The sequence below is a fragment of the Anoplopoma fimbria genome, chromosome 9 (assembly GCF_027596085.1).
Source record: "Anoplopoma fimbria isolate UVic2021 breed Golden Eagle Sablefish chromosome 9, Afim_UVic_2022, whole genome shotgun sequence".
NCBI classification, from domain to species: Eukaryota; Metazoa; Chordata; class Actinopteri; order Perciformes; family Anoplopomatidae; genus Anoplopoma; species Anoplopoma fimbria.
In genome coordinates, this window is record NC_072457.1 from 21683772 (window position 1) to 21711280 (window position 27509).

At 39.4% G+C, this 27509-nt stretch overlaps 2 protein-coding genes and 1 pseudogene across 3 annotated transcripts in view; 2 read left to right on the top strand and 1 right to left on the bottom strand.

Annotated features, from left to right (window-relative positions):
* The window catches only part of s1pr5b (sphingosine-1-phosphate receptor 5b), a 54725-nt gene extending 40178 nt beyond the window's left edge, over positions 1-14547 (bottom strand). Inside the window, exon 1 of the mRNA XM_054604284.1 lies at positions 14368-14547. The gene's annotated coding sequence lies outside the window, so the exon portion shown is untranslated. The remainder of the gene's footprint in view (positions 1-14367) is intronic.
* Positions 142-5823, top strand: zglp1 (zinc finger GATA like protein 1). 2 transcript variants are annotated; one of them, XR_008531401.1, is made up of 6 exons: positions 142-304; positions 766-918; positions 1514-2916; positions 3032-3144; positions 4114-4207; positions 4847-5823. XR_008531401.1 is itself a non-coding variant. In XM_054604282.1 (5 exons), exons 2-5 carry the CDS (start codon positions 2621-2623, stop codon positions 4977-4979), a joined length of 636 nt encoding a protein of 211 aa, XP_054460257.1. In that variant the 5' UTR covers positions 142-304; positions 1514-2620; the 3' UTR covers positions 4980-5823. The 2 variants fall into 2 exon arrangements, 1 of the variants encoding a protein (XP_054460257.1); XM_054604282.1 differs by lacking the exon at positions 766-918.
* On the top strand, positions 7169-8229 carry LOC129095725 (forkhead box protein D1-like; annotated as a pseudogene).
* Positions 14548-27509: the final 12962 nt, after the last annotated feature.

Genomic DNA, 27509 nt, shown 5'->3' on the forward strand with positions numbered 1-27509 from the left:
TGCATAATTAACAGGCGACTATTGTTTTTATAAAAAAAAAAAAAAAAATGTCCAAACTTTACCCGGCGAGGATCTGAACAAACATTTGTGTTGTCGCAAAAAAAAAAAGTGCTTTGCAGCAGCTAACAAGTGAAACTGGAGCTCCGCGTGGAAAGCGCTGTTATTCCCCAGCAGGTGTAATCTAGCAAACCAAAAACACCCGCGTGCCTCCTCCTGGTCCAACACACGACCCGGATCACAGCAGACAGTCCCGGTAAATCGGCATACTTCATCAATTAGGTGATGATCGATTGGGAGATCTGAGGTGAGCATCCACAGTAGTGCACGGTGATCCTGGTGGACTGGACTGTTTGATTGTGACCACATGTTGTGCTGTTGTCTTGAGGCCCAACTGTGAAATACGTGGTCAGCCATAGAGGCCATGACAGGTCAACAACAGATAAAGTCGAGATCTTAATGCAAGATGCTGCCAATTCTAAGATCATAGTTAATCGATCAGAAACATGCAACTATGGATCTACTAGGCTTTCTGCAGTGATCTCTTGACTAACTTTAAACCAACACTGTGGGTTGTTTTTTTTAAATACCTAAAGAGTTAATTAATTAAATCAGAACATTTGCTAAAAACAACCTAGGCCTCACTGACTATTTTTTATTTTATTTTTGTAGTACAAAACATTAAGGCCTAAGTGAACTAATATCCAGCTGATGCAGTTCTGAGAGAATAAAAGGTGGAAGAATACTCATTTACAGTCCTACTTTCAGGGGTTATCAGTATTGATGTTGTGTCAATATCCATCCGACCTGCTTCTGCGCTCGCGACATTCAAACTCCCCGAAAACCGCGAAAGTCTTCGACATCAAAGGACAAAGCGCTACATTTGTGTTCTAGAACAAATCTGAAGTTACAGTTCTCCCGGTGAGTTAATGAAGTAACACAGCACACATCCTTTTTATATTCAGGCGGAAATGACAGCTCGGCCTTGTTTTTCTTTAAAATAACAACAAGCTGATTCCCGTTAACCCATGTCGGCTCTGAGGCTTCTAATGTAGGCCTAATTTAAAATTAAACATTTCAATTAACGTCAATTAAACAATTTAATTGAACGTTTTTAAAATATCCCAGCATCCCTGTTGGTAACAGTTTGGAAACAAAACTGTTAAACAATGAAATTCAGCTTATCTGCTTTCACTGTGGTATTTGCATAATACAGTAGTTTATGTAGCCCAGTTATACAAGCTATACATACACATATAGTTCAAATGGTGTAATATTCTATTGAACTTTTGGGTTTTAATATGAAGCAATATTTACTGGCCAATCTCCTCCCAGGCTAGTAGTTTTTTCCCAATAGACTGTAAATTGACGAGCAAAAAATGTTTGTGTAGCAAGATTTATTATTATTATATATTATTATTATTATAATTAAAAATATATTTATTTATTATTTTCTACATTGCTAAACAACCCCTGACCCCCTCCGTTTAAAAAGTTGGTTTGTTTTATGCTACAGGCTCTTCCTCAACATGACCACAGGACCGAGGAAACAAGCAGCCTTCGTCCAGGGAAACCAGAGCGTAATTGAACATGATGCTTCCCACTCAGCACTCTTTTACCTTTTCCAAGAAGTTTCCAAGCTAGCGTCCCCCATCCACAACAGTTTCCTGGACACAAATTCACCCTCCACATGGCTACATGAGACTTCTAGACAAGGTCCTCTTGTAGTCAAAAAAGAGGAAGAGGATGCACATCTGTTTAAAATCTCTAACAATTCTGGCCAGAACCGTTTGTCTCATAAGTCACCTTATAAACAAATGAGAAAAGTGAAGGAGGAAAGTAAGGAGGAAAGCAAGGTCACAACTTTGACTGAGCCACATCCGAAAAGCAACAGCCCCTGGAAAGTACTGAGTTTGATCAATCGGCAGTGTGAGAGGCTCCTGTATCAAGGAGATGTGGAGTCAGAACCAAGTTTAGTATCATCTACCGCAAAATTAGGCCATTCAAAAGATAAATCATCGACTGTGACAGCAGATGTAACGGATCAGGGAGTCGGAGGTGACTGTGTGGGTGATGAATGCACTCTGAGACCATCCCTTCTTACCCGCGAGAGCCAAGAAATCCCAGCCTGTGTCAGTCTTGTGGAAGATGTGAGAGGAGACGGCAGGAGAACTATAAGTTCTAAAACACAGTGTCATGTGAAAGACTCCAAGGTGGGCTGCTGTGTTCAGCCACAAACGACTGAAAATGTTCCAGAGCTCAGTGCTGACAGTCAATTTGAGTGGAACCAGGATTGTAAGAGGGATTGTTTTTCTTTCGAACGAGATATTTTGCATGTCCCCTTCTCTGAAAATGTTTTGTCGCAAACGCACATCCCCTACGCATTCCTTAATGCCCAGCTGACTTTTAATTCAAACGAAGATGCAAATGTAGCTCGGTCAAAGCCAGCACTGGACCACAATGCAAACTTTGCTTTGACTGCAGAGCCCCCACGTGACACCCAGCTTCTCCCTCTGAACCCCGTCCCGCCTAATTCGCAATCCGCATCGCTTTTATTTGGCACTACAGAGAAGTGTCAGTCACTCGTAAAACAAGATGACACAATAACATCATCTAAACCAGAATGTCCACACGCTCACATAGAGGGAAAATGCCCTCCAGCTGCACAACTGAAATCCTCAAGCCACAATGGAGAAACAACCCCCCAACATCAAAACCAGAACCGAGGCCAGTACAAAAGGAGGAACTTGCGTCTCCATCTACCCAGCGGTGCAGAACCAAGACTCCTAGAAAACAACCTCATCCCAGGCGGAGTGCTGATATCCAGGACCCAGACTTCCAGGGAGTTGCGTTCAGGATGGACACGGAACTGGACGACAATAGGGGACAATGTCGGCTCCTCATAACTTCAAAATACAGGTAGCGACAGGTATTCCTTACATGTTTGCATGTTTAGAAAATGTTGATGGAAAAACTTGAGTAATAGCTAACAGCACTAAAAGTTCACATGCATAATCATTGGTGTCTGCTGCAGCAAGGAGCTCCACAAGAGCGTGAGGAAACAGAGGCTGAGGAGTCGGACGTCCCAGAAATCCATTAAAACTAGCAGCTCCGATGAGGAGAGTTACCCAACGACCAGCGTTTCCAGTGAGTAACCATTGAGTGCCTGCGCTATTTTATGAAGCCGAACGTCAGTTAATATTTTTACAGCCTCCCTAGACAGCAATGTAGGGTAACTGAAATTTTATATATCTAATTGTATAATCTCATTGATGAAATATAGATGAATCTATTTAATTCACAGTTAGAAAAATACAAGTTGGTCTCAGAAGGTTTTAAAACATATTTAACACACCACACTGTCCATCCTCAGCCCCTCAATTCAGATAAGAAACAATTATATTAAAAGAAAACTTGAATGGGGAGAATAAAAGAGAAAACTCCATAAAGAGGCTTAACATAGTTTATATTAACTAAATCATTTTATATTAAATAAATAAATAATTATCATACTTTCAGACATGTTATAATATAATGCCGCCATGCAATGTGTTTAAAATGAATGCATCAACGTTACTCTATACTTGCAATAAAGCAGGTAGTATTTATTTGCACGAGATGTCTTTTTTCTCCACTAGAGGGCGCCACCACATCAAAACATGTGTCTTGAGGACAGAACAGGTGGTGCACATTTATGTGGGGAAACTATTGTGTAAACATCCTAAGACCATAATGGTATTAACTAGTTCCCTTCAAAACAAGAAACAGAATATACATTTAAACTTTGAATCATAACTTCCAGTGGTGCAGCCGATGCTTAGGCTCATTTCAGATCATTGCAGTGATTTAGCATCTCTCCTCCCTCAAACATTTGAAATAAAAAATAAAAACTCACTATTGGAAATTTGCATATGCTTTGAACAAGTTTGTATCTCCAGCATTCAGAGACCAGGCAGCCAAGACTCTTCTGTGACTCCACTCAGATATACAGCCTTGTTTGTTTATGTTAGCAAGTTTGGTTGCTTCCTTTATTTGATTAAAAGCAGTTTTTAAGTACACACAGTTCAAAGTGACTGTAACACTAATCAAAGATATGTTTCCTTTCTGTTTCAAAAGAGGGTAAAGTGTGTGCATCATGCTGCACCAGGAAGACCCCCATGTGGAGGGATGCAGAGGACGGGACTCCACTCTGTAATGCCTGTGGAATAAGGTAGCTCATATTAACACTGAAGGCTGTTGAATGCTTTAAAAACATACATGGAGTACGAGGGCATGTATATTAGATCACTATGGAAGCATAAAGCCACATTTCAAGTTAGTGGAATTTAGTCTTAACTTTTAAGCAGACATTCAGAAAATATACTTTTTACACAGAGTTGGACTTTCTATAATGGCTGTAACATTGAGGTCCCTAATGAAGATTGGTTATCCCAGTTAATTATTATGGAAAATAATATCATCCAAAATGTTAAAACCTATGACATATAAAATATTAGACTGCATTTTAATTTGTATAATTGTATCTAAATATAGCTGGATTCTCCGGTCATATTTGTCAGTTAATTTTCCCTTTCAACAATTATCAGTAACAATAATTCCAAGGATTAAAAACAACTCAATAAAAATTGGTTACCAGGCAGAAACGGACCGCCACAAATGCAGAAATGCATTATTGTTTTCAAGCATAACACTTGATACGCTGATATTGGCTCATAGTCACCACTGGGTTTCATTAGCATAAAGGTGAAATCGAATACATTTTACTTCTCTGTAGTTTCTTATGTTGTATTTGTTCAAGTATTAGAAGTACACTTCACTACAGTATCTTTTTCTGTCTTGACTTATGAAGGTATAAGAAGTACAGAGTGCGCTGTGTCAAATGCTGGTATATCCCAAGGAAAGAGGGCAACTCCATCTCGTGCTGCCTCAAGTGTGGAAATTTTGTGAGGCTGACCTCAGCTCAGCGGAAACACACCGCCTAGAGAAACACGCTCCGTGCAAAGGTTTTTACGTCCACATGCGACGAAGCACTACGCACATTTGCACACAACAATCCAAGACTACGCTCTCTGCTCCTAGTTCTTTGTCCTCTACAGTTCATGCAGGCTGGAATACAAACATAGAAGAGCAGCACCAGCTCCTCCTTGACTCAGTGTTTAAATTACCATCACTGCTACAATGTCGTACCTAAGGAAACAGCACAAATTCCCTTTGGCTCTATGGCTGCTCAAACGGTGCTGCTTGTATCAGAGAACAACATAAAAATTAAAAAAAAAGACTTGTACATGACTTGTACTACCTGTACTTAATTATTTACTGCACTGATCCTATTTGCACTCTGACCTGTTTGTAGCATGTGTGACAGGACTAATAAAGTTGACAGGTTTGTTTTATGTTGATTTGTAGCATCACTGTAGCATGAATGGGATCCTGAAAGCCTAAGAAGTGGACACATTCAGTAGAAAGTGTTGCATTTTTTCATCCAAACAGCTCCAGTGTTGCTTGTGTATAATGGTCAGCTGCGCCAGATGGCTGCAGCAGAAAGTTATTTCTGCACGGGACCACAAACTGCAACTTGAGCTCAGTGCTGCGTTCACTGTCATTAACTGCAAAACAACTTACTTCTCAGGACCTTTGACAGAAAAAACTGTCTGCTAAGGTCAGTGGATAAACATTTAGTTGCACACGTTAAATTAAGTTGTTATTATTAAGTTATTTGTCGTCTTTGTCATTGATTCTAAGTGTGTTTGTTTTTTTTCTTTTGTTGTTCATTTGGGGATTTGACGGTTAAATTGGTGCATGGATTTCTTCAGCATTGCTGTTTTCTGTGGGAAGAATATTAATAGATTTGTATATGTGTGTGTGTGTGTGTGTTGCATGGGTTTTGTGCTGCATTAAATTCTGTATGAAACATAACATTTGTTTCCTGTCTTTTTGTTTCTATGGATATAGGTAAGGCCCGATCTTGATATAAATCCCCTGCAAAAAGTGCAATGATTATAAAATAGAAGGATAGTTTCAGAGGAGGACACACGTGTCACGTTAAACGAGAGGTCCAGGGAAGAATGGATCACTAATGAGACTTCCCACAGTTTTCCTCAGCCCTCCCCGCAGTACAGGCCCATTCTCCAAGTGGGTGGCCACACGTGAATTGATACAGTGCAGCTATTATTTCAAAAAGCATTACGTCTTGCTCGTGCTTGAAAACAGCCAGCGTTGCCTCGGTCACTGTGTGCCAAACCATCCGGCAATGAGCAACACCGAAGGAAATGAGCGCTATGTAGGCCAAGAGCATAAAAGTTAGAAACAAGCTCAGTAAAATGAACATGTACGTTAAACATAGTCCAATCCAAATACCTGCTGTGGTCACTTAAATATCACACTAAAACCTTAATGAAGGATTGAGCCAGTAAAGCGCCATACAATAAAACATACATATGTAAAGAATCTGATATAGACCTGCACATTTGAAAAGCATCCAGTGTGGTTGAGCGAGACATTTATGCAGCTGGTCGGTTTTCAGAGCTTGTTTTAAAAACTAAATAATAATAATTAAGAGTAATAAAGGAAGGAGTGAGAAATTATTTTAATCTATCTGATTAAATATTCAGGATGAGTCAGATGATAATCAGTCTTCCTCTTCCACATAGAATTGGTGACGGATGAAGGTGATTTTAACCACTGATGATGTTCTCAACTTGTTTTAAAGCTGTCACTTGACCTACACTGTGCAGTTGTGTTTTTGCATTTGTTTCACAGATTTTTTTAAATCTTTTTATCATGTTTATATATCTTATGTTTTAGATCTGTGTTTAGCATGACTGCAAAACCGAAAGTTAAACTGAATCACAATAAAACAATAAGACAATCCGGAGCCAATGTTGAGGCTTTTATAGAGAGAAAAAAACATTTGTTGTTTCAGATTAGTGGTTAATCATTGTGATATGTGTTCTCAGTAAACCATCTATAGTGTCAACTTTAAGACTTCAACACTCTTGTGTGTCAGATGTGGATCTGCTGTTTTAATGAAGACAGACTGTTTTGCAAGAGGAAGAGGAGGAGAAGGAGGAGGAGGAGGAGGAGAGAGTTCAGAGAGTGGGAGGCTGAGAAGAGTCTTAAGATGCAGTCAGATGTGAATGAGAGGGGGAGAGAGGGGGGGATCTGCGTCGGTTCTGTCCCAGATCAGCGCACGTTGGGGCCGCCGTGCCACCGGACACTCCGGACCATGACCTTGGACGGTGAAGTCATGAAGCAGCTGGACATCGACGTGAAGGGACGGACGGGCGGGGGTGAAGATGAGAAGGACGCGGGTTTCTCGCTGATATTTGAGCGGAGCGCGTCATCCTTTACTGACGCGCGGGACGACGGAGACTTCCCACCGCAGCAGGGTCCAGAAAAGGGGACCTTCTCGGCGAAGCCCCCTTACTCTTACATCGCCCTCATCACCATGGCGATCCTCCAGAGCCCCGAAAAGAGGCTCACCCTCAGCGAGATCTGCGAGTTCATCAGCAGCCGCTTTGCCTATTATGGAGAGAAGTTCCCCGCGTGGCAGAACTCCATCCGGCACAACTTGTCTCTGAACGACTGCTTTGTCAAAACGCCCCGGGAGCCTGGGAACCCCGGCAAGGGCAATTATTGGACCCTGGACCCCCTGTCAGCCGGCATGTTTGAGAATGGGAGTTTTCTCCGGCGGCGGAAGCGCTTCAAGAGGCAGCAGTTTTATTTGGGGCCCCTGAGGGATCCAAGGAGCGCAGCGCGGTGCCCGTGCGTCCTCTCCTCGGAGCGCACAGGGTGAGCTTCTTTCCTCCGCAGCCGGGTCCCGGTTTGTACCACGATCTGGACTTAAGGAGTCGATTGAGCCCACACACGAACCCCAGCATCATACCTGCACTCACCACGCTCCTCTCCAAGAACTTCCCCTCGTGTCTGGACTTTGAGCACTTCGGCCCGGGACGCTGCGCCGCGCTGCTGCCCCCCTCTCTGGCCCCGAGCTGCCCGTTCGTGCGCTCCTGTCTCGCTGCACAGGATGGTCCCCAGCTACCCGGTGTCTCAGCTGGCCAGTTCAGCCGCTGGCATCCTAAAAGTCTCGTCTAATTTATTTATGTAATGTTTAATGATGGCCGACTGTCTCCATGAATTGTCTGAGAATAAACCCACATTATGTACAAATGCAGTTCATAGTGTGATGGTGAGACTTGTACACAGGCCTCCATAGTTAGATATCCGTTTCTGAATGACTGGTATTGTACAGTTTTAAATATGTTTGGAATAAAATGTACAGAGTTTGTGCAACTGGGATTAAAAAAAAAGCTAAACATATACAGCCTCCTTTACTTTTATTTTTATTGACAGCTTTACATATTGTTTTTGTTTTTTTTCCAAAAAAATAAGATACTTAACTGAAAGACGAACTGAGGAACACTAAAAAAATAAAATCAAAACAAATCACATAAATATTAATTATTTATTCCATATTTTTTAAATAATTCCGCACATTTAATTAAATAAAAATTATAAAAATAAAATATTTTTGGGGCAATGGAGGCCGTTTAATAAATAGAATTGCAAGCCTATTAAAATACATGAAAAATAGTGGCCTGTCTAGGTCTTAATATTCAACTCTTCCGATAGGCCTTTACGGATTTGCACAAATATACATACATTCGTCTGAAAAATTAAAATTGCGTTTATTTCTCTATTTTATCAGATGTAATCACAAAAGATCTCAGCGTGTGCACACTTGATCTCTCCCTCCCTTGTTCACTGATTTTCAGTGTGTGATTTCCTCCACATCACTTTTAAAGGAAAACATGCCTGTTCTTTAGCCTCTGCGGCCTGAATAAATAGCACAAGAACGCAGCAGAGTTTAGCATGAATATCAAGCACATCTGTTCATCTGGTCTTCAGGTATTATTCAACGTTCAGACTGCTGTTTGTTTCCTTATGTGGAAATTGGAGCGGTAGAAGTGCGCCTGCTTTTTATGTAGGATTCAGAATGAAGATTAAAAAAAAAAAAATGATTTAATTTATTCTATAAATGTATGAGCAGTAAAACTCACTGAAACGATACATCAATCATATATATTAATGTCCTCTTTTGAAGAGATGGATTATCACTTTTAACATTATAGCCTCAAGGGGAGTACATTCTATACAAAGGCATAAATATCTTCATATATCATTTTACATGTTATTGAACATTTGTGAAAGAGCGAGCGACTCCATCTGATGGCTTGAGTAGAAAGTAGTCTACAACATGTATATTCATGTTTATAAAAATATTTTTTGTGTGTTTGTAAGAGATTATGGAAAGTTTAAGCAGTTGCAACTATAATTTAAACAGTGGAAACATATTGACACTGGTAAGAAGATGTGATATCATGGGCAAATGAGAGATTAGAACAAATCTGCAGTTTGACAATTGTTAATCTGCTTTCCTACAGTGTGTCCAAGCCCAAATAGTACAAAATAGCATTCCTCACAAAAGGAAACCGAAACCTCACATGGACCATCTAATGTATTAGTCATATATTCTATTTTTCAGTCTTAAAGTTTCCTTTTTTTTTTTCAAAACATCTAGAATTTCTGAAACATGTGAAGGTGCATGAGCATCTAATTCTGTCATCATTTCAGTTATTTTAAAAATAAGACGGTAACAATTATTTTGCACTATTCCTTTAATCCACTCCAGAAGAGGACTGGGTAAATGTATAGAGGAAACCTCAGCCTGTATGTAGCTGCTGGTGTGAGTGTGATGTGGCTCATCTGTTAACATCTGCCTTCCACCCAAATAACCCCTCGGGGAACAGTTTGCCTTTCGTGGCACTAACGGTCCTATTCGAGATTTATTCAATTACAGCTCACAGTCCTGTTTCCCTCTTGAAAAAAAAAGTCTCCAGGGAGTGCGACCCACTTAAGTCCATCAGTGATGTGTGAGTCAGACTGCAGCATGAGCACCGTGAAAGGAAATATGATGGAGTGTGTATATTTGAAGAAAAGGGGGGGGACACCCCTCTCCAATCCCTAAAACCTGGCGTAGACAGATGACAGAGACATATAACAGCAGAGCTACCCATGAGCTCATCATGCATCCTGTCTCTATAAAAAGAGAATGGTTATGTTGAAAGACTTGAATGGTATATCAAAATGTATAACATGAAGAAAAACTAGATGAAAGGTTAAAAAGACAAAAAAATATTATTTTTTACTTACTATAAGCATATATTTAAGTAGTAACTAACTTGTCCTTTTTACCGGTTACTGCTATAATTGGATATCCTAATACAAAAGTGCAAGTAAAATAGTGATTGTAACATTCCCATGAGGCCGAGAGGGAATGATTATAATTATACCGTAAAGGTCAAGATAACAATCTAGTTTCTTTCTACTGACAACTTTTTTATCCAAACAGCCACGCTCAGAATTGCTCCATAGATCAACACTACATGCTAAATACTTTAGGCTAAATGCTAATCCCAGCACAATCACATGCTCACATTGACAATGCTAACATGCAGATATTTGACTGGTATAATGCTTGCTGTGTGTAGCATTTGCTAACTAGCACTGAATGCAACTGATGAGCACTGATAGCACTGAGGAGGCTGATGGGAATTTCGTTAGCTCCGGGAGTATTCATCTGAACACATAAATGCGTTTAACAAATTTCACGGCAATTTGTCTAGTATAGTCGAGTTATATTTCACTGAAAAATGCAACCTCATGGTGGCGCTAGAGGAGAAGTCAGGTGATCACAGTTTATAGGAACTACGACTTTCAGGGAAATCCATCCAGTGGTAGCTCAGATTATGGAGTCTGGACAGATGTGGTGGACTAACAGGCAGACTGACGATGCCATCCCTAGGGCAAAGCTAAAATGAATACAGCAATGAAACAACTATAACAAACAACAGTACAGTAGCAATAATCTGTGTACAAGTGTCCAGATCTCAATTTACATTTTAAACCTTGTAGACTAGCTTGTTCCTGAGTAACTGAGACCATGAGCTGCTCTTAAATGCAGGAGTATTTCTAGAAGTAGATCACACCTCTTCAATTTGTTCTTAGTCTTTGTTTTTTGCACAGTGCAGATTTTAGAAAAGGTTGGTTTAGTACGGTAGACATGTTATCCAAAGTATAACTTAGATTAAAAAAATGTTTTAAACACAACCTTCTATTATCTTCGAGATTATTATCAATAAATGCTAATTTTGTCAAATGCATATCTCATTGTCGTAAGTCATTACAACCATTTTCTACGATTAGGGTGAAACTTGCAGAAAAAAAAACACAACTAGTTTAACATTCACAAATATGTGATAAATTATTTGGAAAGGAGTCACTGTTGAATTTCTATTAAAAAAGCAGTTTTCTTCTGTTTGGTTCTTCAGTCAAACTAAATTCCTTCCAATAAATAAAGCTCTTATTACCCCATTTATTTGTTAAAAATCTTCTTTTATTCTTTACATTTTATAAACAACAGGAACCCTGTGTCAATATCGCATCTTTTGAACTACACCGCATAAGTATAACATGTTGGTACTGTATCATAGTCACTTCTGGTACCAAAACAAAAAGTTGGTGACGGACAAAACCAAGATGGCGACGTCAAAAATGCCGACCTTCAGGCTTCAAAACTGTAATCTGATTTAAGATTAAGATTTAATCACTGTGACTTCACAGTGATTAAATCCACTTATTTAATACAGCCTTCCATCAAGTTGTTGCGTCCTTCACCAGTTTTAACTTTGAACACAACATAGCACTGCTGAGGTTGAAAAGAATACCATCAATAGTAAAATATCAATAAACCAGTTACTTGAGATAATTACTTTTATCTGTGTTTCATCCTCTTTCCCCATTCTATCTTCATGATCTGTGCTCCTATCATCTGAATCTTCTCTGCAAAAGCTATGGGGAGTTTTTTTTTTTAATCTCTTTTGTAGAAAAAGCAGGAAACCTGTCTCTTCTTTCTCTTGTTCGTATTACCATGAGGGTTTGTCCACTTCTCTCAGACAAACAAACAAAAGGCAAACAGAAGAAATGGAACAACATCCATTTCATGGTTGAAACATAGTTAATACAATTGATGAACTCATATTTGATTATATTTCATTATCTATTTGATATGATGAACAACCTAGATTATGCATCAGTGAATTTAGAATTACAGACAACAGCTGCAGAGTTTGAACCCACAAAACATAGCACTCTCATAAACATAAACTCTGCAAACAAGCAAGATCGAGCATATTCTAAAAGCGGCAAATAGTGGCAAAGATGCAAATGCTCCTCTGTGGGTTGAAATCTGGTATCAGATTGCCCCTGAGCTCTTTTAAAAAAACCTGCGGTCACCCACACTTAGACGATCTGGGTGCAATTTAGGAACAATTTTAGATTGCAGAGAGCTTCGTTTCAGGCCGGTCTTTGCAAACCACCTTTTTACATTTTCTAAATCAGACTTTCAAGCCAGGTATGGAAATGGAAATCAAGATATCAAGGATGACAGAATGGGGTGTTTTGCGTCATTTCAGAAACTGTCACAGACATTTGCATTCCCCTTTTACCATTTTTTTCCTGAACTTGATGGTCTTATTCTCCTTAATTTGACTCCCCTGGTACATACAAGATGGCTAAAAGAAATGGATTTAGAACTTGAGATGAAAAAGTTAACATTGAGGAGGGTAAGGGAGAAGTTTGAGAAAACATGGATGTCTTTTCTTCAATACCACATTAGCCTTACACAGATTACAGACTGGAAAACCTCCTAGCCCATCACATGGTTCTCACAGAACAGAGTTGGGGACTTGGACTTCTTTAATAATACTACTTTCATCTCTTTTCCTAAAAAATTCCAAAGCATTATTTAATTGTGTTTGATGATAGGGAAATTATAATTATGATACAGGACAGCAGAGCTGTGTGGAAGGGACTTGACATTATTCAGTAAAAATGACTATTGGGCAAAGGTAAATCATAACGTTATTGTGATGTGTTCAGATGTATCGATCTGTATCAAGAATCACAGAATCATATCTTTTTTTTGAAAATCAAGTGAGAATTCAACCAGAGATTATAAATCTCAGCGTGTCGACAAGTATTTCAAAAGAAAGACAACTCTATAAGTGCCATGAAACGCTGTGCAGTACGCCACGCCACGCCGTTAGCAGCCCGTAAATATCACAAATATCCCCCTTTCCTCTGCTCCTCCCTCCAAACCGCTCCACCCTGCTGCTCTGTATCCACTCCTGCCTCCAGTGCTCATAAAAAAAACCAAAACAAGCGTAGCTGACAGGTGCTGGAGACCCGAGCCAGGGAAACAAGAGTTGGTTGGGATCATTAATGAGCTCTGGCCTGATAACTGTGGTATATTTTCAGATAAAACAAATCAGTACTTTATATTCCTTCAAAAAAAAAAAATTGACACATCAACATTACATCCAAATTGACTAGTTGAACTACATTTTTTTAAAGCATTAAAAGTTGGACACCTGAATCGGCAAAAACAAAAAGCTGTGAAGTGTTTTCAATTTGACTGAAACAAACACATTTCTGCTCCCAGACACCCACTGGCCAGACCGAGCTTGGGGTGTTGGTAACGGGAAGGAGTTGGCCAGCTCTTGATGTGTCTGCAGCCGCGGTTGGGAGAAGTTAGAAGCAGTGGGATGACTTGGAGGTTATTTCTGCAGTTGTGTTGTGTTGACAAGCCTCCCATCTGAGCATGCAGCTTAAAAGGACCACCCTGGTTGACTCTCAACTCTTATAAAAAGCTCACTCCCCTTCACCCCTCGCTCTCTTTCCTCCGCTTAACATGTGAGCTTGTGAACTTGTTTTCTTGGATGGCGGCCTTGTTCTTTTTGTGCATCATGTTGGTCTTGCCAGTTGTTCATGATGAATCCGGGGTTATATGAAAATAATCACCATCAGCCCCATGTTGCACAGAGTATCATGTTCAACAGTTTGTCATGTTTGGTCACATTATATAGTCTCATCTCATTCCATTCCATTTAATCCTATACACATTGGCTCCTCCTTCAACTTCAACCGTCACCATTACGTGTGGACAATATCTGGGTGTATTCAATTGTATTGAGCATAATTGATATCTACCAGATTATGTATGTACAGATACACAGCTAGACACAGACACAAAGTTATTTTCCTCTTATCAATCTACACAAAATACCCCCAAAAGACAAAGCAACAACTGGATGTAAGAGTTTTAGCAAATTTATAAAAAATAAATGAAAACAATAGTATTCAGACCCTTCACTCAGTAATTAGTTGAAGCACTTTTGGCAGTGATTAAAGCATTAAGTATTGCATATGACGCGATGAACTTTGCAGAACTGGGATGGAGATTTTTTTTACCATTCTCTGCAGAGTCTCTCAAGTTCTGTCCGTGGGATGGGGATGGTCGGTGGACGGCCATCGCCTGCCAACATGAAGAGTCCTGGTTGTTTTCAAACTTCTTTCATTGAAGAATTATGGACCACTGTGCTCTTGGGAAACTTTAATGCAGCAGACCTTTTTCTGTAGCCTTCACCAGAACTGTGCCTCACCAAAATCCTGTCTCTGAGCCCTCAGCTTTACACCTTAAATAGACAGGTGAGTGACTTTCCAAATCGTACTCAATCAAATGAATTACCAACAGGTGGAATCCAATCAAGGTGGAGAAACCTCTCAAAGATGATCAAGGAAATACCAGGCACCTGAGGTAAACTTCAATTCTCACAGCAGAAGGTCTTAATACTTGTGTCAATGGAATACTTACTTTTCTTTTTGTAAAAACTTGATGAGGGGGAAAATTATTTAAATAGTTTAAGCATAAGGCTGCAATATAACAAAATGTCAAAATAAGTGAGGGGGTCTGAATGCTTTCTGAATGCACTGTATACTTTTAAATCACAATTCTCAAAATTTCCTGGAAAATTGATAAGTTGTTAAAGGATAAAATAACCAGGCAGGAAAGTAATTTTTTTGTGGAAATACAGCTAATTTAATACCTGACAAATCAATGTGCTTCATCACATTCATTCATAATATCCAATAAAACACTGATTTGCTAGATTAGCCAGAGTGGCCTTAAATGATACTTAAACTTAAACGTAATTTTTACCCCAACCTGAACCTTTGCATATGGCGCGTAAGCTTCGTACACAAACAAGGGCGTTTATACTCAGTGCGCTGTTTGTTGCATTATGCAATTAACTGTATACTCATATCTCATATTCTTTATTGCCCTTATACAAGCCAAGTCAAAGAATTAAAAGTATTTTAAAGAAACAAAGGTTGATCCTGTAAACAATTTATTTTGGCTGAAAAATATTGACTCAAATGTTGATTTTTCTAGACTTCTAATTTCTAGGTGATTTAAAGCGAACTGGCCTGGTTTGATGTACAAAGGATGATGTACAATGGAAAAACAGTCATAGGCAAACAGTCTATGGCTGCCACTGAATAAATTATTTAATTTATGGAGGTCTCAAAGCTATATGATCCTTAAAACTCCCACACCCCTACCCACCACCATCTTTAAATGTATCCCATATTACCTCTGTGCTTTATCTCCCCTTAACTGCGTCTGTTTTCTGTGCTCTTCAAATTGGTGATCCAACTATGGGTCCACATAAGGTCAATGTCAGAACACAGGAACAACAATATGGAACCAATCTATTTATACGTCCCCCAGTTATTGACAACTGAACAGAAATAAGTGAATGTGCAGTCCAGAGTCATCTGTATAAACTCAGTTCAGGCCCCCTTTGAGCCGCTAACCCCCAAACATTTGCTCACCCAGCAGAACGCCTAGATAAATGGAGCACTGTCAGCAAACACACAATGCCAGGATTCACTGCAAAAACGTTAAGAATATGAATCAAGGGAGATGCACATGTGCAGAGAAGAGGACTCTTTCATAAAACCCCCCAAAAAAAGACCCAGTTGAAAGACATGAAAGCTGAATACGTCCCGGCATATGGTCCCCAGATTTGTAGCAGATTTCCGATCCAAATACAAGCTTTCCTGCTTTTTGGGTGAAGGAGAATGAATGAGAGGGTTATTACAATGTGAGTGAGTCGGTTTCATTTCAGACTGCTTGTGAAAGCTCGTCCAGCTCGTGTGTGTGTGTGTGTGTGCCAAAGCTGACTGACAGCTCCATCTACAGTGATACTGTACATGCTTTGAATCTGATGCTCATCTGTTACTGCAGCGGAAAGGGAAGAAGCCGTCTGTCAGGCTGCACGCTTTAATGAAATACTCAGTGTTTGTTAATGTTAGCCTCAGTAATGATTCATGAGGTGGAACAAAAGGAAAATGACAGATGAAAGAAAAGAATCGCTTCAGCAAGTGATCAAAGTTTCAATCAGAACGTGAGTCTACTTTTTTATTCTGAGTTGTCTGCCAAAGAAAACAGATAATAAAACAGCAAGAGCTGCTCTCAATTGCATTTTTATGTAGATATTAAACATTTGACTTTGGTTTTTTGAAAGTTGATGGTAGACCACACAGGGAGGAATGATGTAATATTTTTCCGTGAGTGGGAAGCAGTGAAAATAGCTGACATGTGTTAGATGTCTGTTTTACAAAAGTGATTTGCTTGTTCTGTTAAGATCATGAGTGGTGGCATGTTTCTCAAATAATCATTGTGTTCACGTTAGCCCTGTGTATGGGAGTTGATAGAAGCTGCAAAAGCAGTTGCAAGGAGCCGTTCCTCTGACTACACCCATCTTCAAACTAGGCCTTTATTTTGATCTCAAAATCTATGAGCATGCACAAAGGCGTTAATGCTCAACGCGCTGTCCGATGCATTATTCTCCGAAACGCCAGAGTGTATACAAACTAAAGGAAATGTGAAAAACAAGAAGACTAAGTCTAACGGGCAAAATGCCATAAACCAACCTCCAAAAGGTAGACGAGGTATTGTTATTAACCGTTAAATCATATCTCATATTCATGGACTACTGTCTTTATACAAACACTGTAATGTCAAGTATTACATGCATTATAGAGAAACGAAAGTCGAACATCCTGTAAACAATTTGATTTGACTGGCAAAATATTTACTCAAATCTAGATATTAAGACCTCCTGTTTCTAAAGCATTTAAAAACTAATTGTCCTTCTTTGTAAAATCCTCCAACATGTTTATAGTGATTTTATCAGTGAACTATTTGTGACAGTCACGTCTGAAAAGCTCTGAATGTGCATGCCTAGTTAAAAAACTTTATTGACTATCTAGTAAAAACATAGTGGAACATTTGGTAGATAAAGAGGCAGTTATTTTCCTCAGGAGTTGGTGGAGCCCAAAAACAGAGCTAAAAGAGCGCAAATATTGGACTTAAGATTTATCATGTTACCTGACGCACAACTCCAAATAAATGCTAATGTAGCTCCATGACTGCTGGATGTGCAGAAGAGCGACAGTTTGTTAATAAGTTCGCCATATTAACTTATGATATATGTCAGTGCTGGGTTCACATCTTGTTTCTGCTTACCCCAAAGAGGTGAAAAATAAATCTGTGATTGCAGGTTAAATATTTGTCATGTTGATCGCAGACATGCTGCTTTAAAAGCTCCTCTATATTCAGAACCCAAGTTATACCATGAGATAACTTTGCGTTTTTAAAGGAATCCAGGTACTTTATTTTCAGCATTTATTGCTCTATAACTCGTGGGAGAAAGGTATGTTTCACAGCTCGGCTACGAAAGAACAACAACTATTACAGCGCCAAGCGGGGATAAAAACCTCAATGCACCCAATAACCGGAGCATCAACCAAAATAGCCTTTTAATAGTTCCAGGTATCACCAAACGCTGGAGCGAACGTGGATTGAGGCCTCAGTTATCTGCCTTTCCATGCATGCTGGTTTAACTTAATATCTCATTATGAGAGTGAGCTTTGAGGGTCAACTGAGCCAGCAGGAGATATGAAGGCTCAGGGAAAGACTCTGTAAGGGCAAAGGATGCAACGCAAACAGGACGCACACAAATACTAACTGGTGTACTTTATATGTTGTTCTATGGCAAGAACTCGTAAATTCAGATTGTTTTCTGTCATTTAGGAGGGAGATTTTAATGTCATGCTGTGTAACAAGCCACATCTTTATCCTCTTAAACTTTATTAATTTGGCCTCAGCTTTCATCCAGAGTTTATAGGCCTTCGAAAAGCCTGAATCCCAGAGTTTGGGCTTGTTGAACAGGGCTCACACACTGTTAGCTATGTAAACAGCTGTAAACCACACACACGCACATATACAGATGCTGGAGAGGGAAGAAACAGTGAATCCATCGGAACTAAAGAAAAACCTCAAAGGAGCAGTGTGTAAGTGTCAAGTAACATTAAGTGTTCTGACTAAATGCAAAAAATCTGACTGCAAATATTCAGAGGTGAGGGCAGAAAAATGTGACAGATTTATGTGGCATGTTTAAAAAAGGCGGGGTTGTAAATTGTAGTCAAAGCTTTAATTTGAGTCATCTGTAACCTATTTGGTACAGTTGTTTTAACACATAAACATTTGGATGGGGAAATGTTGTTTAGCTGCAAAAAGGCACAATCACATAACTGCTTGTAGCACAGTAGCTGTTCTTGAGCTTTCAATCATATCTCACTGTCTTCCTCTGTAGATGAAAGTTTTCACAGATGTCATGGAACTGCTAATGTTCAAATTTCCTTTCTTTTTGTTGACAAAAAGTAATATATTAACAAACTGTAGGTTCTTTTTCTATACAAACAAATAAAATGTATTCTGAGTTTGGTTGTGAGAAAAATATGGGTTTGTTTTCTTTTACTTATTTGTTTTCTTTTTTATTGTATGCAGAGCAGTGTACGGCCTCACACACTCGATCTGTATGTGACACTAAGCCATTAGATGTGTGTGTGGTCAGGAAGCCCTGCTGGCGGCACAATAACTGTCTTCAAAGGAAGTTTACAGTAAATAGATGACGGTTGAAGTGTGTGTGTCCTTGATAAGCAACTGTCTTGCCACTTAGTATTTATGGCTGTATGATATTTATTTATAACACTTGTTTTAATTACACAGCAACTATAATTAAACCTAAAAACCTTAACGCTAATCATTGCCTATTTTACATTAACTACAACTTTACTACACTTTTATTTTTAAGTAATTTAATCGTGAAAGTTCACCGTTGAGTATTTTTAACAGCATAGAAGTGTTTAGTTAAGGTTCACTCCCAAGCTTTTATTGGAGCCATCAGTGTTTCCGTTTTCATCACTCAGAAGAAAGCTCTGGAAAATCTAGGACCTTTTTTTTCTAGATTCAAGGGATAATTTGTTACAATATGTGCAAAAAGGCTAGTGTGCAATGAAATATGATTTATAAAGGAGAAATTTAAATTAAAATCCAAAATCTAAAAATGATAGATCTATGTTTATTGTTATAAAATGATGTGAGCTAAGTAGGCTACTTATGTTTTGCAGGTTTGCAGTATTTTTTTATGGAAATGTGTACCATGTAAAGAGCTCTACTTTATTATCATGTTTAACAGATGAGTTTATTATTCCTCTGCAAGTTCAACCTGTCTCATTCCCTGTCATCAACACCATTCAAAAAACACACACACAGAGAGTAACTGGACATGTTTTGACAGGTGGTCATCATTGGTTTATACTTTATAATAGCAGCCTGCAGAAGTTCCTCCGGAAACGGAAGAAAAGATGGAAAGAGAACCAATATGTGTGTGTGTGGATGTGTTTATGTTATGTATGTAACCAAATGACAGACAACTAGAGCAAACACACACACACTTTTCCAGTAGAGAGAGCGATTGAGGAAGACGGCAAGGCTGAATATTATTTTGGTCACAATGCATCCAGTTGTCACTAATCCTCGTGACTAAAAGCCTTTTCATTCCTTTCTCTGTATTTCATAAACCACCTCTGTATGGTGGAACGCACATCTGGTGGACAGATGTCTATCTCTCCTCCGTCTCTTATTTTCCTTCACTCTATACTTTGTTCCCCCTTTAGGCAGGCCTGGTGTTAATCCCTCTCTCCTCCACCTGGTCCAGACCACCCACACACAGAGCGTTGCGGCGGCGGCCCACCAGCAGAGAGTGTGTGTGTGTGTGTGTGTGTGTGTGTGTGTGTGTGTGTGTGTGTGTGTGTGTGTGTGTGTGTGTGTGTATGTATTACCCAGTGTCACGCCTACCCAATGAGAACTGTACTTTTTATTGTTTGTATGTTTCTGATAGCAAATAAACAAGATAATCTCTTTCTTGCCGGTTTTTTTGTAACAAATATCACTGCCTTTAAAAATGGCACAAGATGAAATATGGAAATATGAACCGAAACAAAAAAGCCATGTTCTTTCCTTTTAGAGATTTAAAGCACTTGCTTATTTTGTTTCTAAATCAAACAGTCTCAACCTAAAAGAGCACCACTGATTTCCTACCTTTTGTGTGCACTGACATGTTTATTTGGTATTTTTTTGTATGTATTTATGTGTTAACTCTTGCCCGCTTAAACTGTACATCTGATGATTTATTAACACAGTGGTTCGACATTTTCATATTAAATACAGATGACCTAATATGACAAGGGTCATGGAAAATATAAACATGTTATACTATGACAGAAAAATGGTTGACCAAAATGTCCCTTTAAATAGTCACGTAAAGCTGCTTGGACTCTGCAAGTTTAGTAATACTTAGTCTTTGTCGCCATCTAGTGGTGAGCTGACCAAAACACAAAAAAATATAAAATCTGCTCACGTGTACAGTACAATGCATGAGTAAACAATCATCATAGATATGAGTTTACAGTTTAAACACTTAACTAAACTAATGTAGTTGAATGCAACAGTCCAACAATAAGGTTGTAATGTTTATAAAGGTTCAGTTTTTATTGAAACTGTTATAGAGAGGAGTTGATTAGCTATATGATCCTTTTGTACTTTGTGGTGCTCTTGAAACGTATTTAATTTCTACTGAGAGGTATTTATGTTATTTAGCCTACCTTCACTGATATAAATGGGGTGAACAAAATAACAAAAACACCTCTCCTTTGTAGCGGGTTAGGTTGAGGAAGAGAAGCAGCTCTGCAGCTGCTTCAAAAGTAGATACTCTAGACTTCCCAGACTGGCACGATGAGGAAAGTTAAAGAGCAGAACCTACTCGTCCCTCGAAATTAGATGTGGAAATAAGGCAGTATAGCACATCAATGTAGATTTTGAAATTAAGGCTTGGACTAAGACTTAGAGAATTCCATTCTGAATTTGTCGAGTTAAAACTAAATGGTCACACATGTCATATGTGTTTAATGATCAAATAGTTTAACCATGACCCTGCTGATGAATCGTTATTTTCCATTAAACTCATCAGTATTTATAAAATCCCCCCTTTAGAATTACAGTGCGAATGCACAGGGTGCAAATTTCAATTTAATTTCAGTAAAATATATATATATGGCACATACAATGTATGTGCCAAAACAAAAGAGGTGGTTGGTACATTACAAATGTGTTCCAACGTCCACCCATATACAGAAAAACAGCAGCACATTATGAACAACAAAAGCATTTTGGATAAGAAAGCAAATGGCATGCAGCATTTTATCTAAAACAAACAATCAAGTCCAGAGCGAGGGGGCTCCAAACAGGAACTCATATATTTTGAATTAGCGATGAAAAGTGAGAGAGAAAGTGGAAAAGTGATGCCTTGTTTCCTATTATTGCAGGATGGGGGTTGACAACAGGGCCGAGTCCCTCTGCCACGCTGCGAGCACACCAGTGGAATTTGGACGACGGCAGTGCTGATGATGAGAAATATGATAGAGGAAGACACAATACGCTGTTGTTCCACTCGGTATCATCGTGACCCGAGGAACACGCACGCACGCACGCACGCACGCAAACGCACACACACACCCATGTACCCTAACACTAAACCTAATTGTAACATAAACCTTTAAACTAAGTCTGAACCCTCAAACAGGCCTTTGAAGAAGTCAGGACTGGCCAAAATGTCCTCACTTTCCAAAAATGTCCCCACTACGAAGATCTGAAACTAACTGGTCCTCAAAAACATAGATGTATAAATATACACACACACACACACACACACACACGCACACGCACACGCACACGCACACACACAGGCTATTGTCAGTGCTCATCTCATGTGGAAATATTTGGAGCTGTGTTGCCAAAAGTGGAAGTGGATGCGAGTGGGCTGTTTGAAAAGCCGCAGTGCACTCGTAAAGTTCTGCACGTAATCCGACGCAGGTGATGACACCTCAGAGTCAAAGGTCAGACTGAGGCTTCGGGGTCAAATGAGTCAGACCAATCCTCCAAGTGAGAGGGACATGGCCGGCTCCTTACAGTGTCGTCTCTCCTGCCTTTCTACACTGGTGACACGCAAATGCAGGACTGCTGCTAAAAAATGTTATCCTGAATAATAACTAAAGTTCAGATCAATGAACATAAACAAACAAGACTGAATATGATAACAAGCTTGATAAGCATACTCTTGTCAGTTTATAATAATGCTGAGTGTGACAGCACTCATAGTTCCAGTTTATCTTTTAAAATAACCATTAAATGCACAAGTTAGCATCTCAGCTTCCATCTCAGCCTTCCTCCAAACTTCTGAGGTTGAAACGGCCATCTATTTACGCCTTCGGCAGAAAAATATTACAGGTCTGCTTTTTTTTTTTAAGCAAAATGACTATACTCATGGGTAAAAGGGGCAAATATTTACCTCAATATCTTCAGAATCAGTAAATATTTTCTTCACTGTAGATCTGTTTATCCTTTCACATAATTCTAAATCTGTTAGACTTTGCATGTGGGGTTTTTTGGTAGCCATAGAAACATAGCATTGTGCAATTTATACTGCAAAAGAGCGCTGCAATTAAACTTCATTACAGGTTTGTATATTTTACATCCTGAATTAAGTACCTCATGAAAACATGCTGCTTTTCTGGCTCCTGTTCAACTGTTGACGTTGAATGTACAGTATGTGTGCAATCAAGGAAACTATTGATTGAACCCATTATGCTCTGATTATCCCACCGAGCGCCGTCTCCCTCCCAGCTGAGTGAGTCTATTCCGAGACAATAAAGGAACACTTTCCCCTCCCTCTTTGTGTCTAACTTGCCTTCCTTTCCATTTTCCTCTAAATACTTATTTCCCTCTCCTTCTCTACTTTTTCTTTGACATCCCTCCATCATCCATCAACCAACCCCTCTTTTCAAATCAGTAGAGGTCTCTGATTTCTTTTTTAAAATGCATTTGAGGATGAGGAGCGTTGGTACCCTCGCACCTGTGGCTGTGGCAGATATATCCTGTTTGGAGAAGGCCTGTTCCACCGCTGGACCTGCCCCTCCACCAAACCCCCTTCCCCATACTAAGCCCCCCTTCTGCTCTGTCAAACCAGGAAGTGTGCACAGGAAGCAGCTGTCCCCCACGTCCGGTTGCTCGCCCCAGTCCAGGTGCATCCTGGGAACGGAGCAATGTGTGACCGTGGACATGTGGCTGACACGGTACGAGGTGTCGTTACAGCAATCAGGATCACCATGAACTTTATACAGCGACAAGATAAAATGAAAGCTCCTTGCTGTGTACTCGGGTGAAAAAAACTACAATGATTGGGCCTTGACGTTACAGATGTGTAATGCGGAATCATTGTTTGATCTGATTGGGACGAAGCGGATAAACTTGACTGATGAATGATCGCTTCTCCTCAACTTAAAGAGGAACTCCACAGATTTTTACACGTCAGTCAAAAATAATGTGTTGGCGTGGAGTTTGAGAGAAGTGAGTTTAAAAGACCGCATGCAGGCTCCTCATCTCTGCTTGAGGCTGCTACTAGCATAACACACCTGAATCTCCCAACTGTCAGTGACCGAGTTGCATTGTGGGTAACGTAGGCGGTTGAAGAATTTGTGAAATAAAAAAAGATGATATCTCCTGTTGCATTAATTTTGATATTTTGTTAACTATCCACCATTAGTCCAATCATGTTATAGGAGTGGATATGAAATATTAGTAGTATTCTTTAAATTTGTGTTTTTTAATTTGAACTAGGTACGCAGATTGTCCCTTAATAGTCTTTTTCTTTTCAAAACATTTCAGGCTAGAAACCATGTTTTTGTCTATATTTGTTCATCTTTGTCACCAGCTCGACACTGATCTTCTATTATATATTATTTGTCTATTAAAATCAATTTCAATTATGACCATAGTCATGCTCCTCCAACCCCTTTTTACACAAATATTATTAATGTATTTGAACAGATTGTACTTTTTTTCCAATTAGCTAACCTTGTTTTCAATCTTTTTCATCTACAAGACTCTACTATTTTAATACCTTACAAAACATTTTCAAATAAATCTGTGTGCTCATGTGTCTAGTGTCAATAATATTGCATCATGCTCCTTTCGCCACCTCTAGTTTAATCAAATACCCGCAAAGCCCTAATGTGGATCAGGTCTCTGTAAGTTAGTGTAAGTGGGTAAGGTCAGATTCTAGGCTGGCAGTGTAAACACATCCTCAAGTTTTGACCAACAACTCCCACATAAACTCAAATTCTTCTTGTTGTTATTTTTTGTAGTTGGATGGACGGTCTCCAAGACAATCAGGGAAAATAAATAGAGTCGACATCTGTCGTAGCAGAGGAGGTGTCCCAGCCAGCGCTCGCAGCATTGTTTGTCACTTTCTCCATGAAATGCACTGCGAATATTGCCTCGAACAATTAGGTTCCAGTGATCCCTATCGCCCGGCGCACAATAGTGTTTACATGACGTGGAGGAAATGTGGCCATGGAGCCCACCACGGGGACCGTGTGTGTGTGTTTTCTTGGGCATGTGCATGTGTGTTCGTATGACTTTCATGACTCTAAGTTCAAACTGTATTTTGTGAGGGTGAGAAATATTTTTGTCATTATTCTCCAGGTTTCTTAATCTTTGAAGTGAGACTATGTAACTATTGAATAATAATGAAAAAAAAAAAATTTTAAAAATTAAAACTTTAATTCACAAGGAATACAATGCAGCCTAGTTCACTCTAGGTTCTGCCTTACTTGGTCTGGTATGACCGGTGGTTTGAGGAGGCTAATGTTAGCCAATTATTAGTCTCACATTGTTGTGTAAAGGGAATTTCTTTGTCAGTCTCCAACTTTATGGCTCATCCAAATAAATATAAAAGGAGTTGGACAGACATTGAACTGAATCCCATGGTCATTTGACTATTACAAAAGAAAATGCTGGTGATTATTGCTAGTTGATGTTGTTACAACACATGTCAGTGGGACCATAAAGAGTTATCGCAGGTCGCTCGAGGAGAGCGGACGGAGCTCAGGAGACAGAAGGCCGGCTAGTTAGCTAGGTAGCTTGTCTTTCTCCAGAGAGAATGGGGTGAGGCAGAGGGATCGTTAGACCCAGCATCGTTTTCTGCAGCCAATATAGCATTAGAGCATGTCGGAATTAGCAAGGTCGCTAGCTAGCTAACTGGCTCGTTAGCTTACAAAGTTGTCACTTATCTGGTGATAACAATGTACTTTCCTACACTTTGACAAGTGTGTGTGGATGAAGCATTAAGTTGTAAAATGTTATCATTTACTACTCCACTGCTCGTTTGAGTTGTTACTGTAAAACCTCACCTGAGTCAATCTGTGACTTGCCCGTAAATCAATTTAGTTTAGCCTTATCTTCACTGACTTCAGCCTGCTACAACAGGCACAATATAAACTGTACACGTAAAAATGGCTACCGCTCTGAGCATCCTGCTACATTAATTTAAGTTTCCGTTCTACTTCTATTCTATTTCTACGGGCTTTTCTCTATTTGTGCTACTGTTACACAACATCACATGTCAGTCATGTCAAACTAATAATGATATCTCTAAAGCCAGAGCCGCAAGATTTTGGGGGAAATTAGAGATTATTCAATGTGCTGTTATCTTGTTGCTACCACTTGTAGCGCCGCCATTGAAAATTAAGGGCAGATGATGTTTTCTTGGAAATAATGTCAACAACAAAAACTTTAAGAAGGGATGTTGAAGAACCCGACTGATAGTGAGGATAATGCAAAGGGTGGCATTTAAAATAGTTTACTGAAACAAATGGGAAATAATTGAACCGGTAAATCCTACAAAACTAAATGAAACTGAAGTAAAAAGAGAACACAAAACTAATTTGCAGCCTCACAACAACCAAGCAAGCATCAAAATCAAACAGACACAATATATAACATCACATAATGTAATTCACTGCAGAACTATTTTACCTATCTTCCTCGATCTTAACAGGGCCCAGCCCCTTCTTGTCAAAAGGAAATAATAAGCCAAACCTGTTTTCACTATCCCTGATTTCCCTGGCAGAACAACAATAACAAAAAACATCACACAACTTTTTCATGGAATACTTTTTGTCGAAGCGGATGAAATTGATAACGCTAACTATGGCTCAGTTGCATTAAGTGTCCAAGTAAAATATTCCACTGAGCCAGCATGGACAATACCAGGACCTCCCCTAACTGGAATGCAGCCATCGTTAATGTTGTTTAAAACACATGTGCTTCTCCTACTGTGACATGTCACAATGTCTGCTCTGTCTACAGGTCTACAACCTCTTTCATAATCTTATAAAACAACAATATAAAAATATTACTATAACATGAATTATCAAATAAACTGAAACACTAGACTGAAATGAATAATTAAGCAGACAGTATAAAAACACTACACATTTTGAGGAAGATGGCTTTTTTCTAAGTTGTAGTATTCTGTTCCTGGGATGGTTCACTTTGCTCATACTGAAGAGGGAAAAACAAGCTAATGAGCTTGCAAACTGTCAATTAGCATGCCTGTTAGCCTTGCCTCTAACAGGGCAATATAAGTTCCAAAAGTTTATTAAAAAAGTGTGTTTGTACCATCATCTTCTGTCTGCACAGCATGCATTTTATGTGCAGTAATTACGAAAGAGGAGGGTTAAACAAAAGTCGGTGGTGCTATGCAGCTAATAAGAATATGTACAATAGCTTCCTTCATTTTGAACTCTCCGTTTCCCCCAAGATCAACTCTGTCATGGCTATTGCTTAATTGTGCACATTTCAAGTGTCAAAGTTCTTCAAATTTCGCCACAAAATTTCACACATTTAAACACGGTAACCTGGCTTGATTTCTGCTACCCATCTAAGGAACAAATAGCTACGTTATGCCTCTGCATTCATTTTGGTTCTTAGACTACAATTTAACAGCTGGTACTTCCTTTAGACCTCAAATAGGCCACAAGCTTTTCATTTTCCACTCCTCACCCACACATGCTTACTGGCCCAGCAAGAAGATCAATGGTTTCTGCAGGTGCACACACACACACACACACACACACACACACACGCACACGCACACACGCACACACACACACACACACACACACACAAGAGAGAACTTTTACATTTACTTTTATTTTTACTGAAGTCTCTAGGGTATTTCAACAAATAGCCTGACACTGGCTTTCATGCATGCATGCACAAACACACACACATACACACA

Coding starts and splice junctions, on each gene's coding strand:
- zglp1 (XM_054604282.1), top strand. CDS start 2,621: ATGTCCACACGCTCACATAGAGGGAAAATGCCCTCCAGCTGCACAACT. Junction 3,145..4,113: donor CCCAACGACCAGCGTTTCCA/GTGAGTAACCAT, acceptor CTGTTTCAAAAG/AGGGTAAAGTGTGTGCATCA. Junction 4,208..4,846: donor TGTAATGCCTGTGGAATAAG/GTAGCTCATATT, acceptor TGACTTATGAAG/GTATAAGAAGTACAGAGTGC.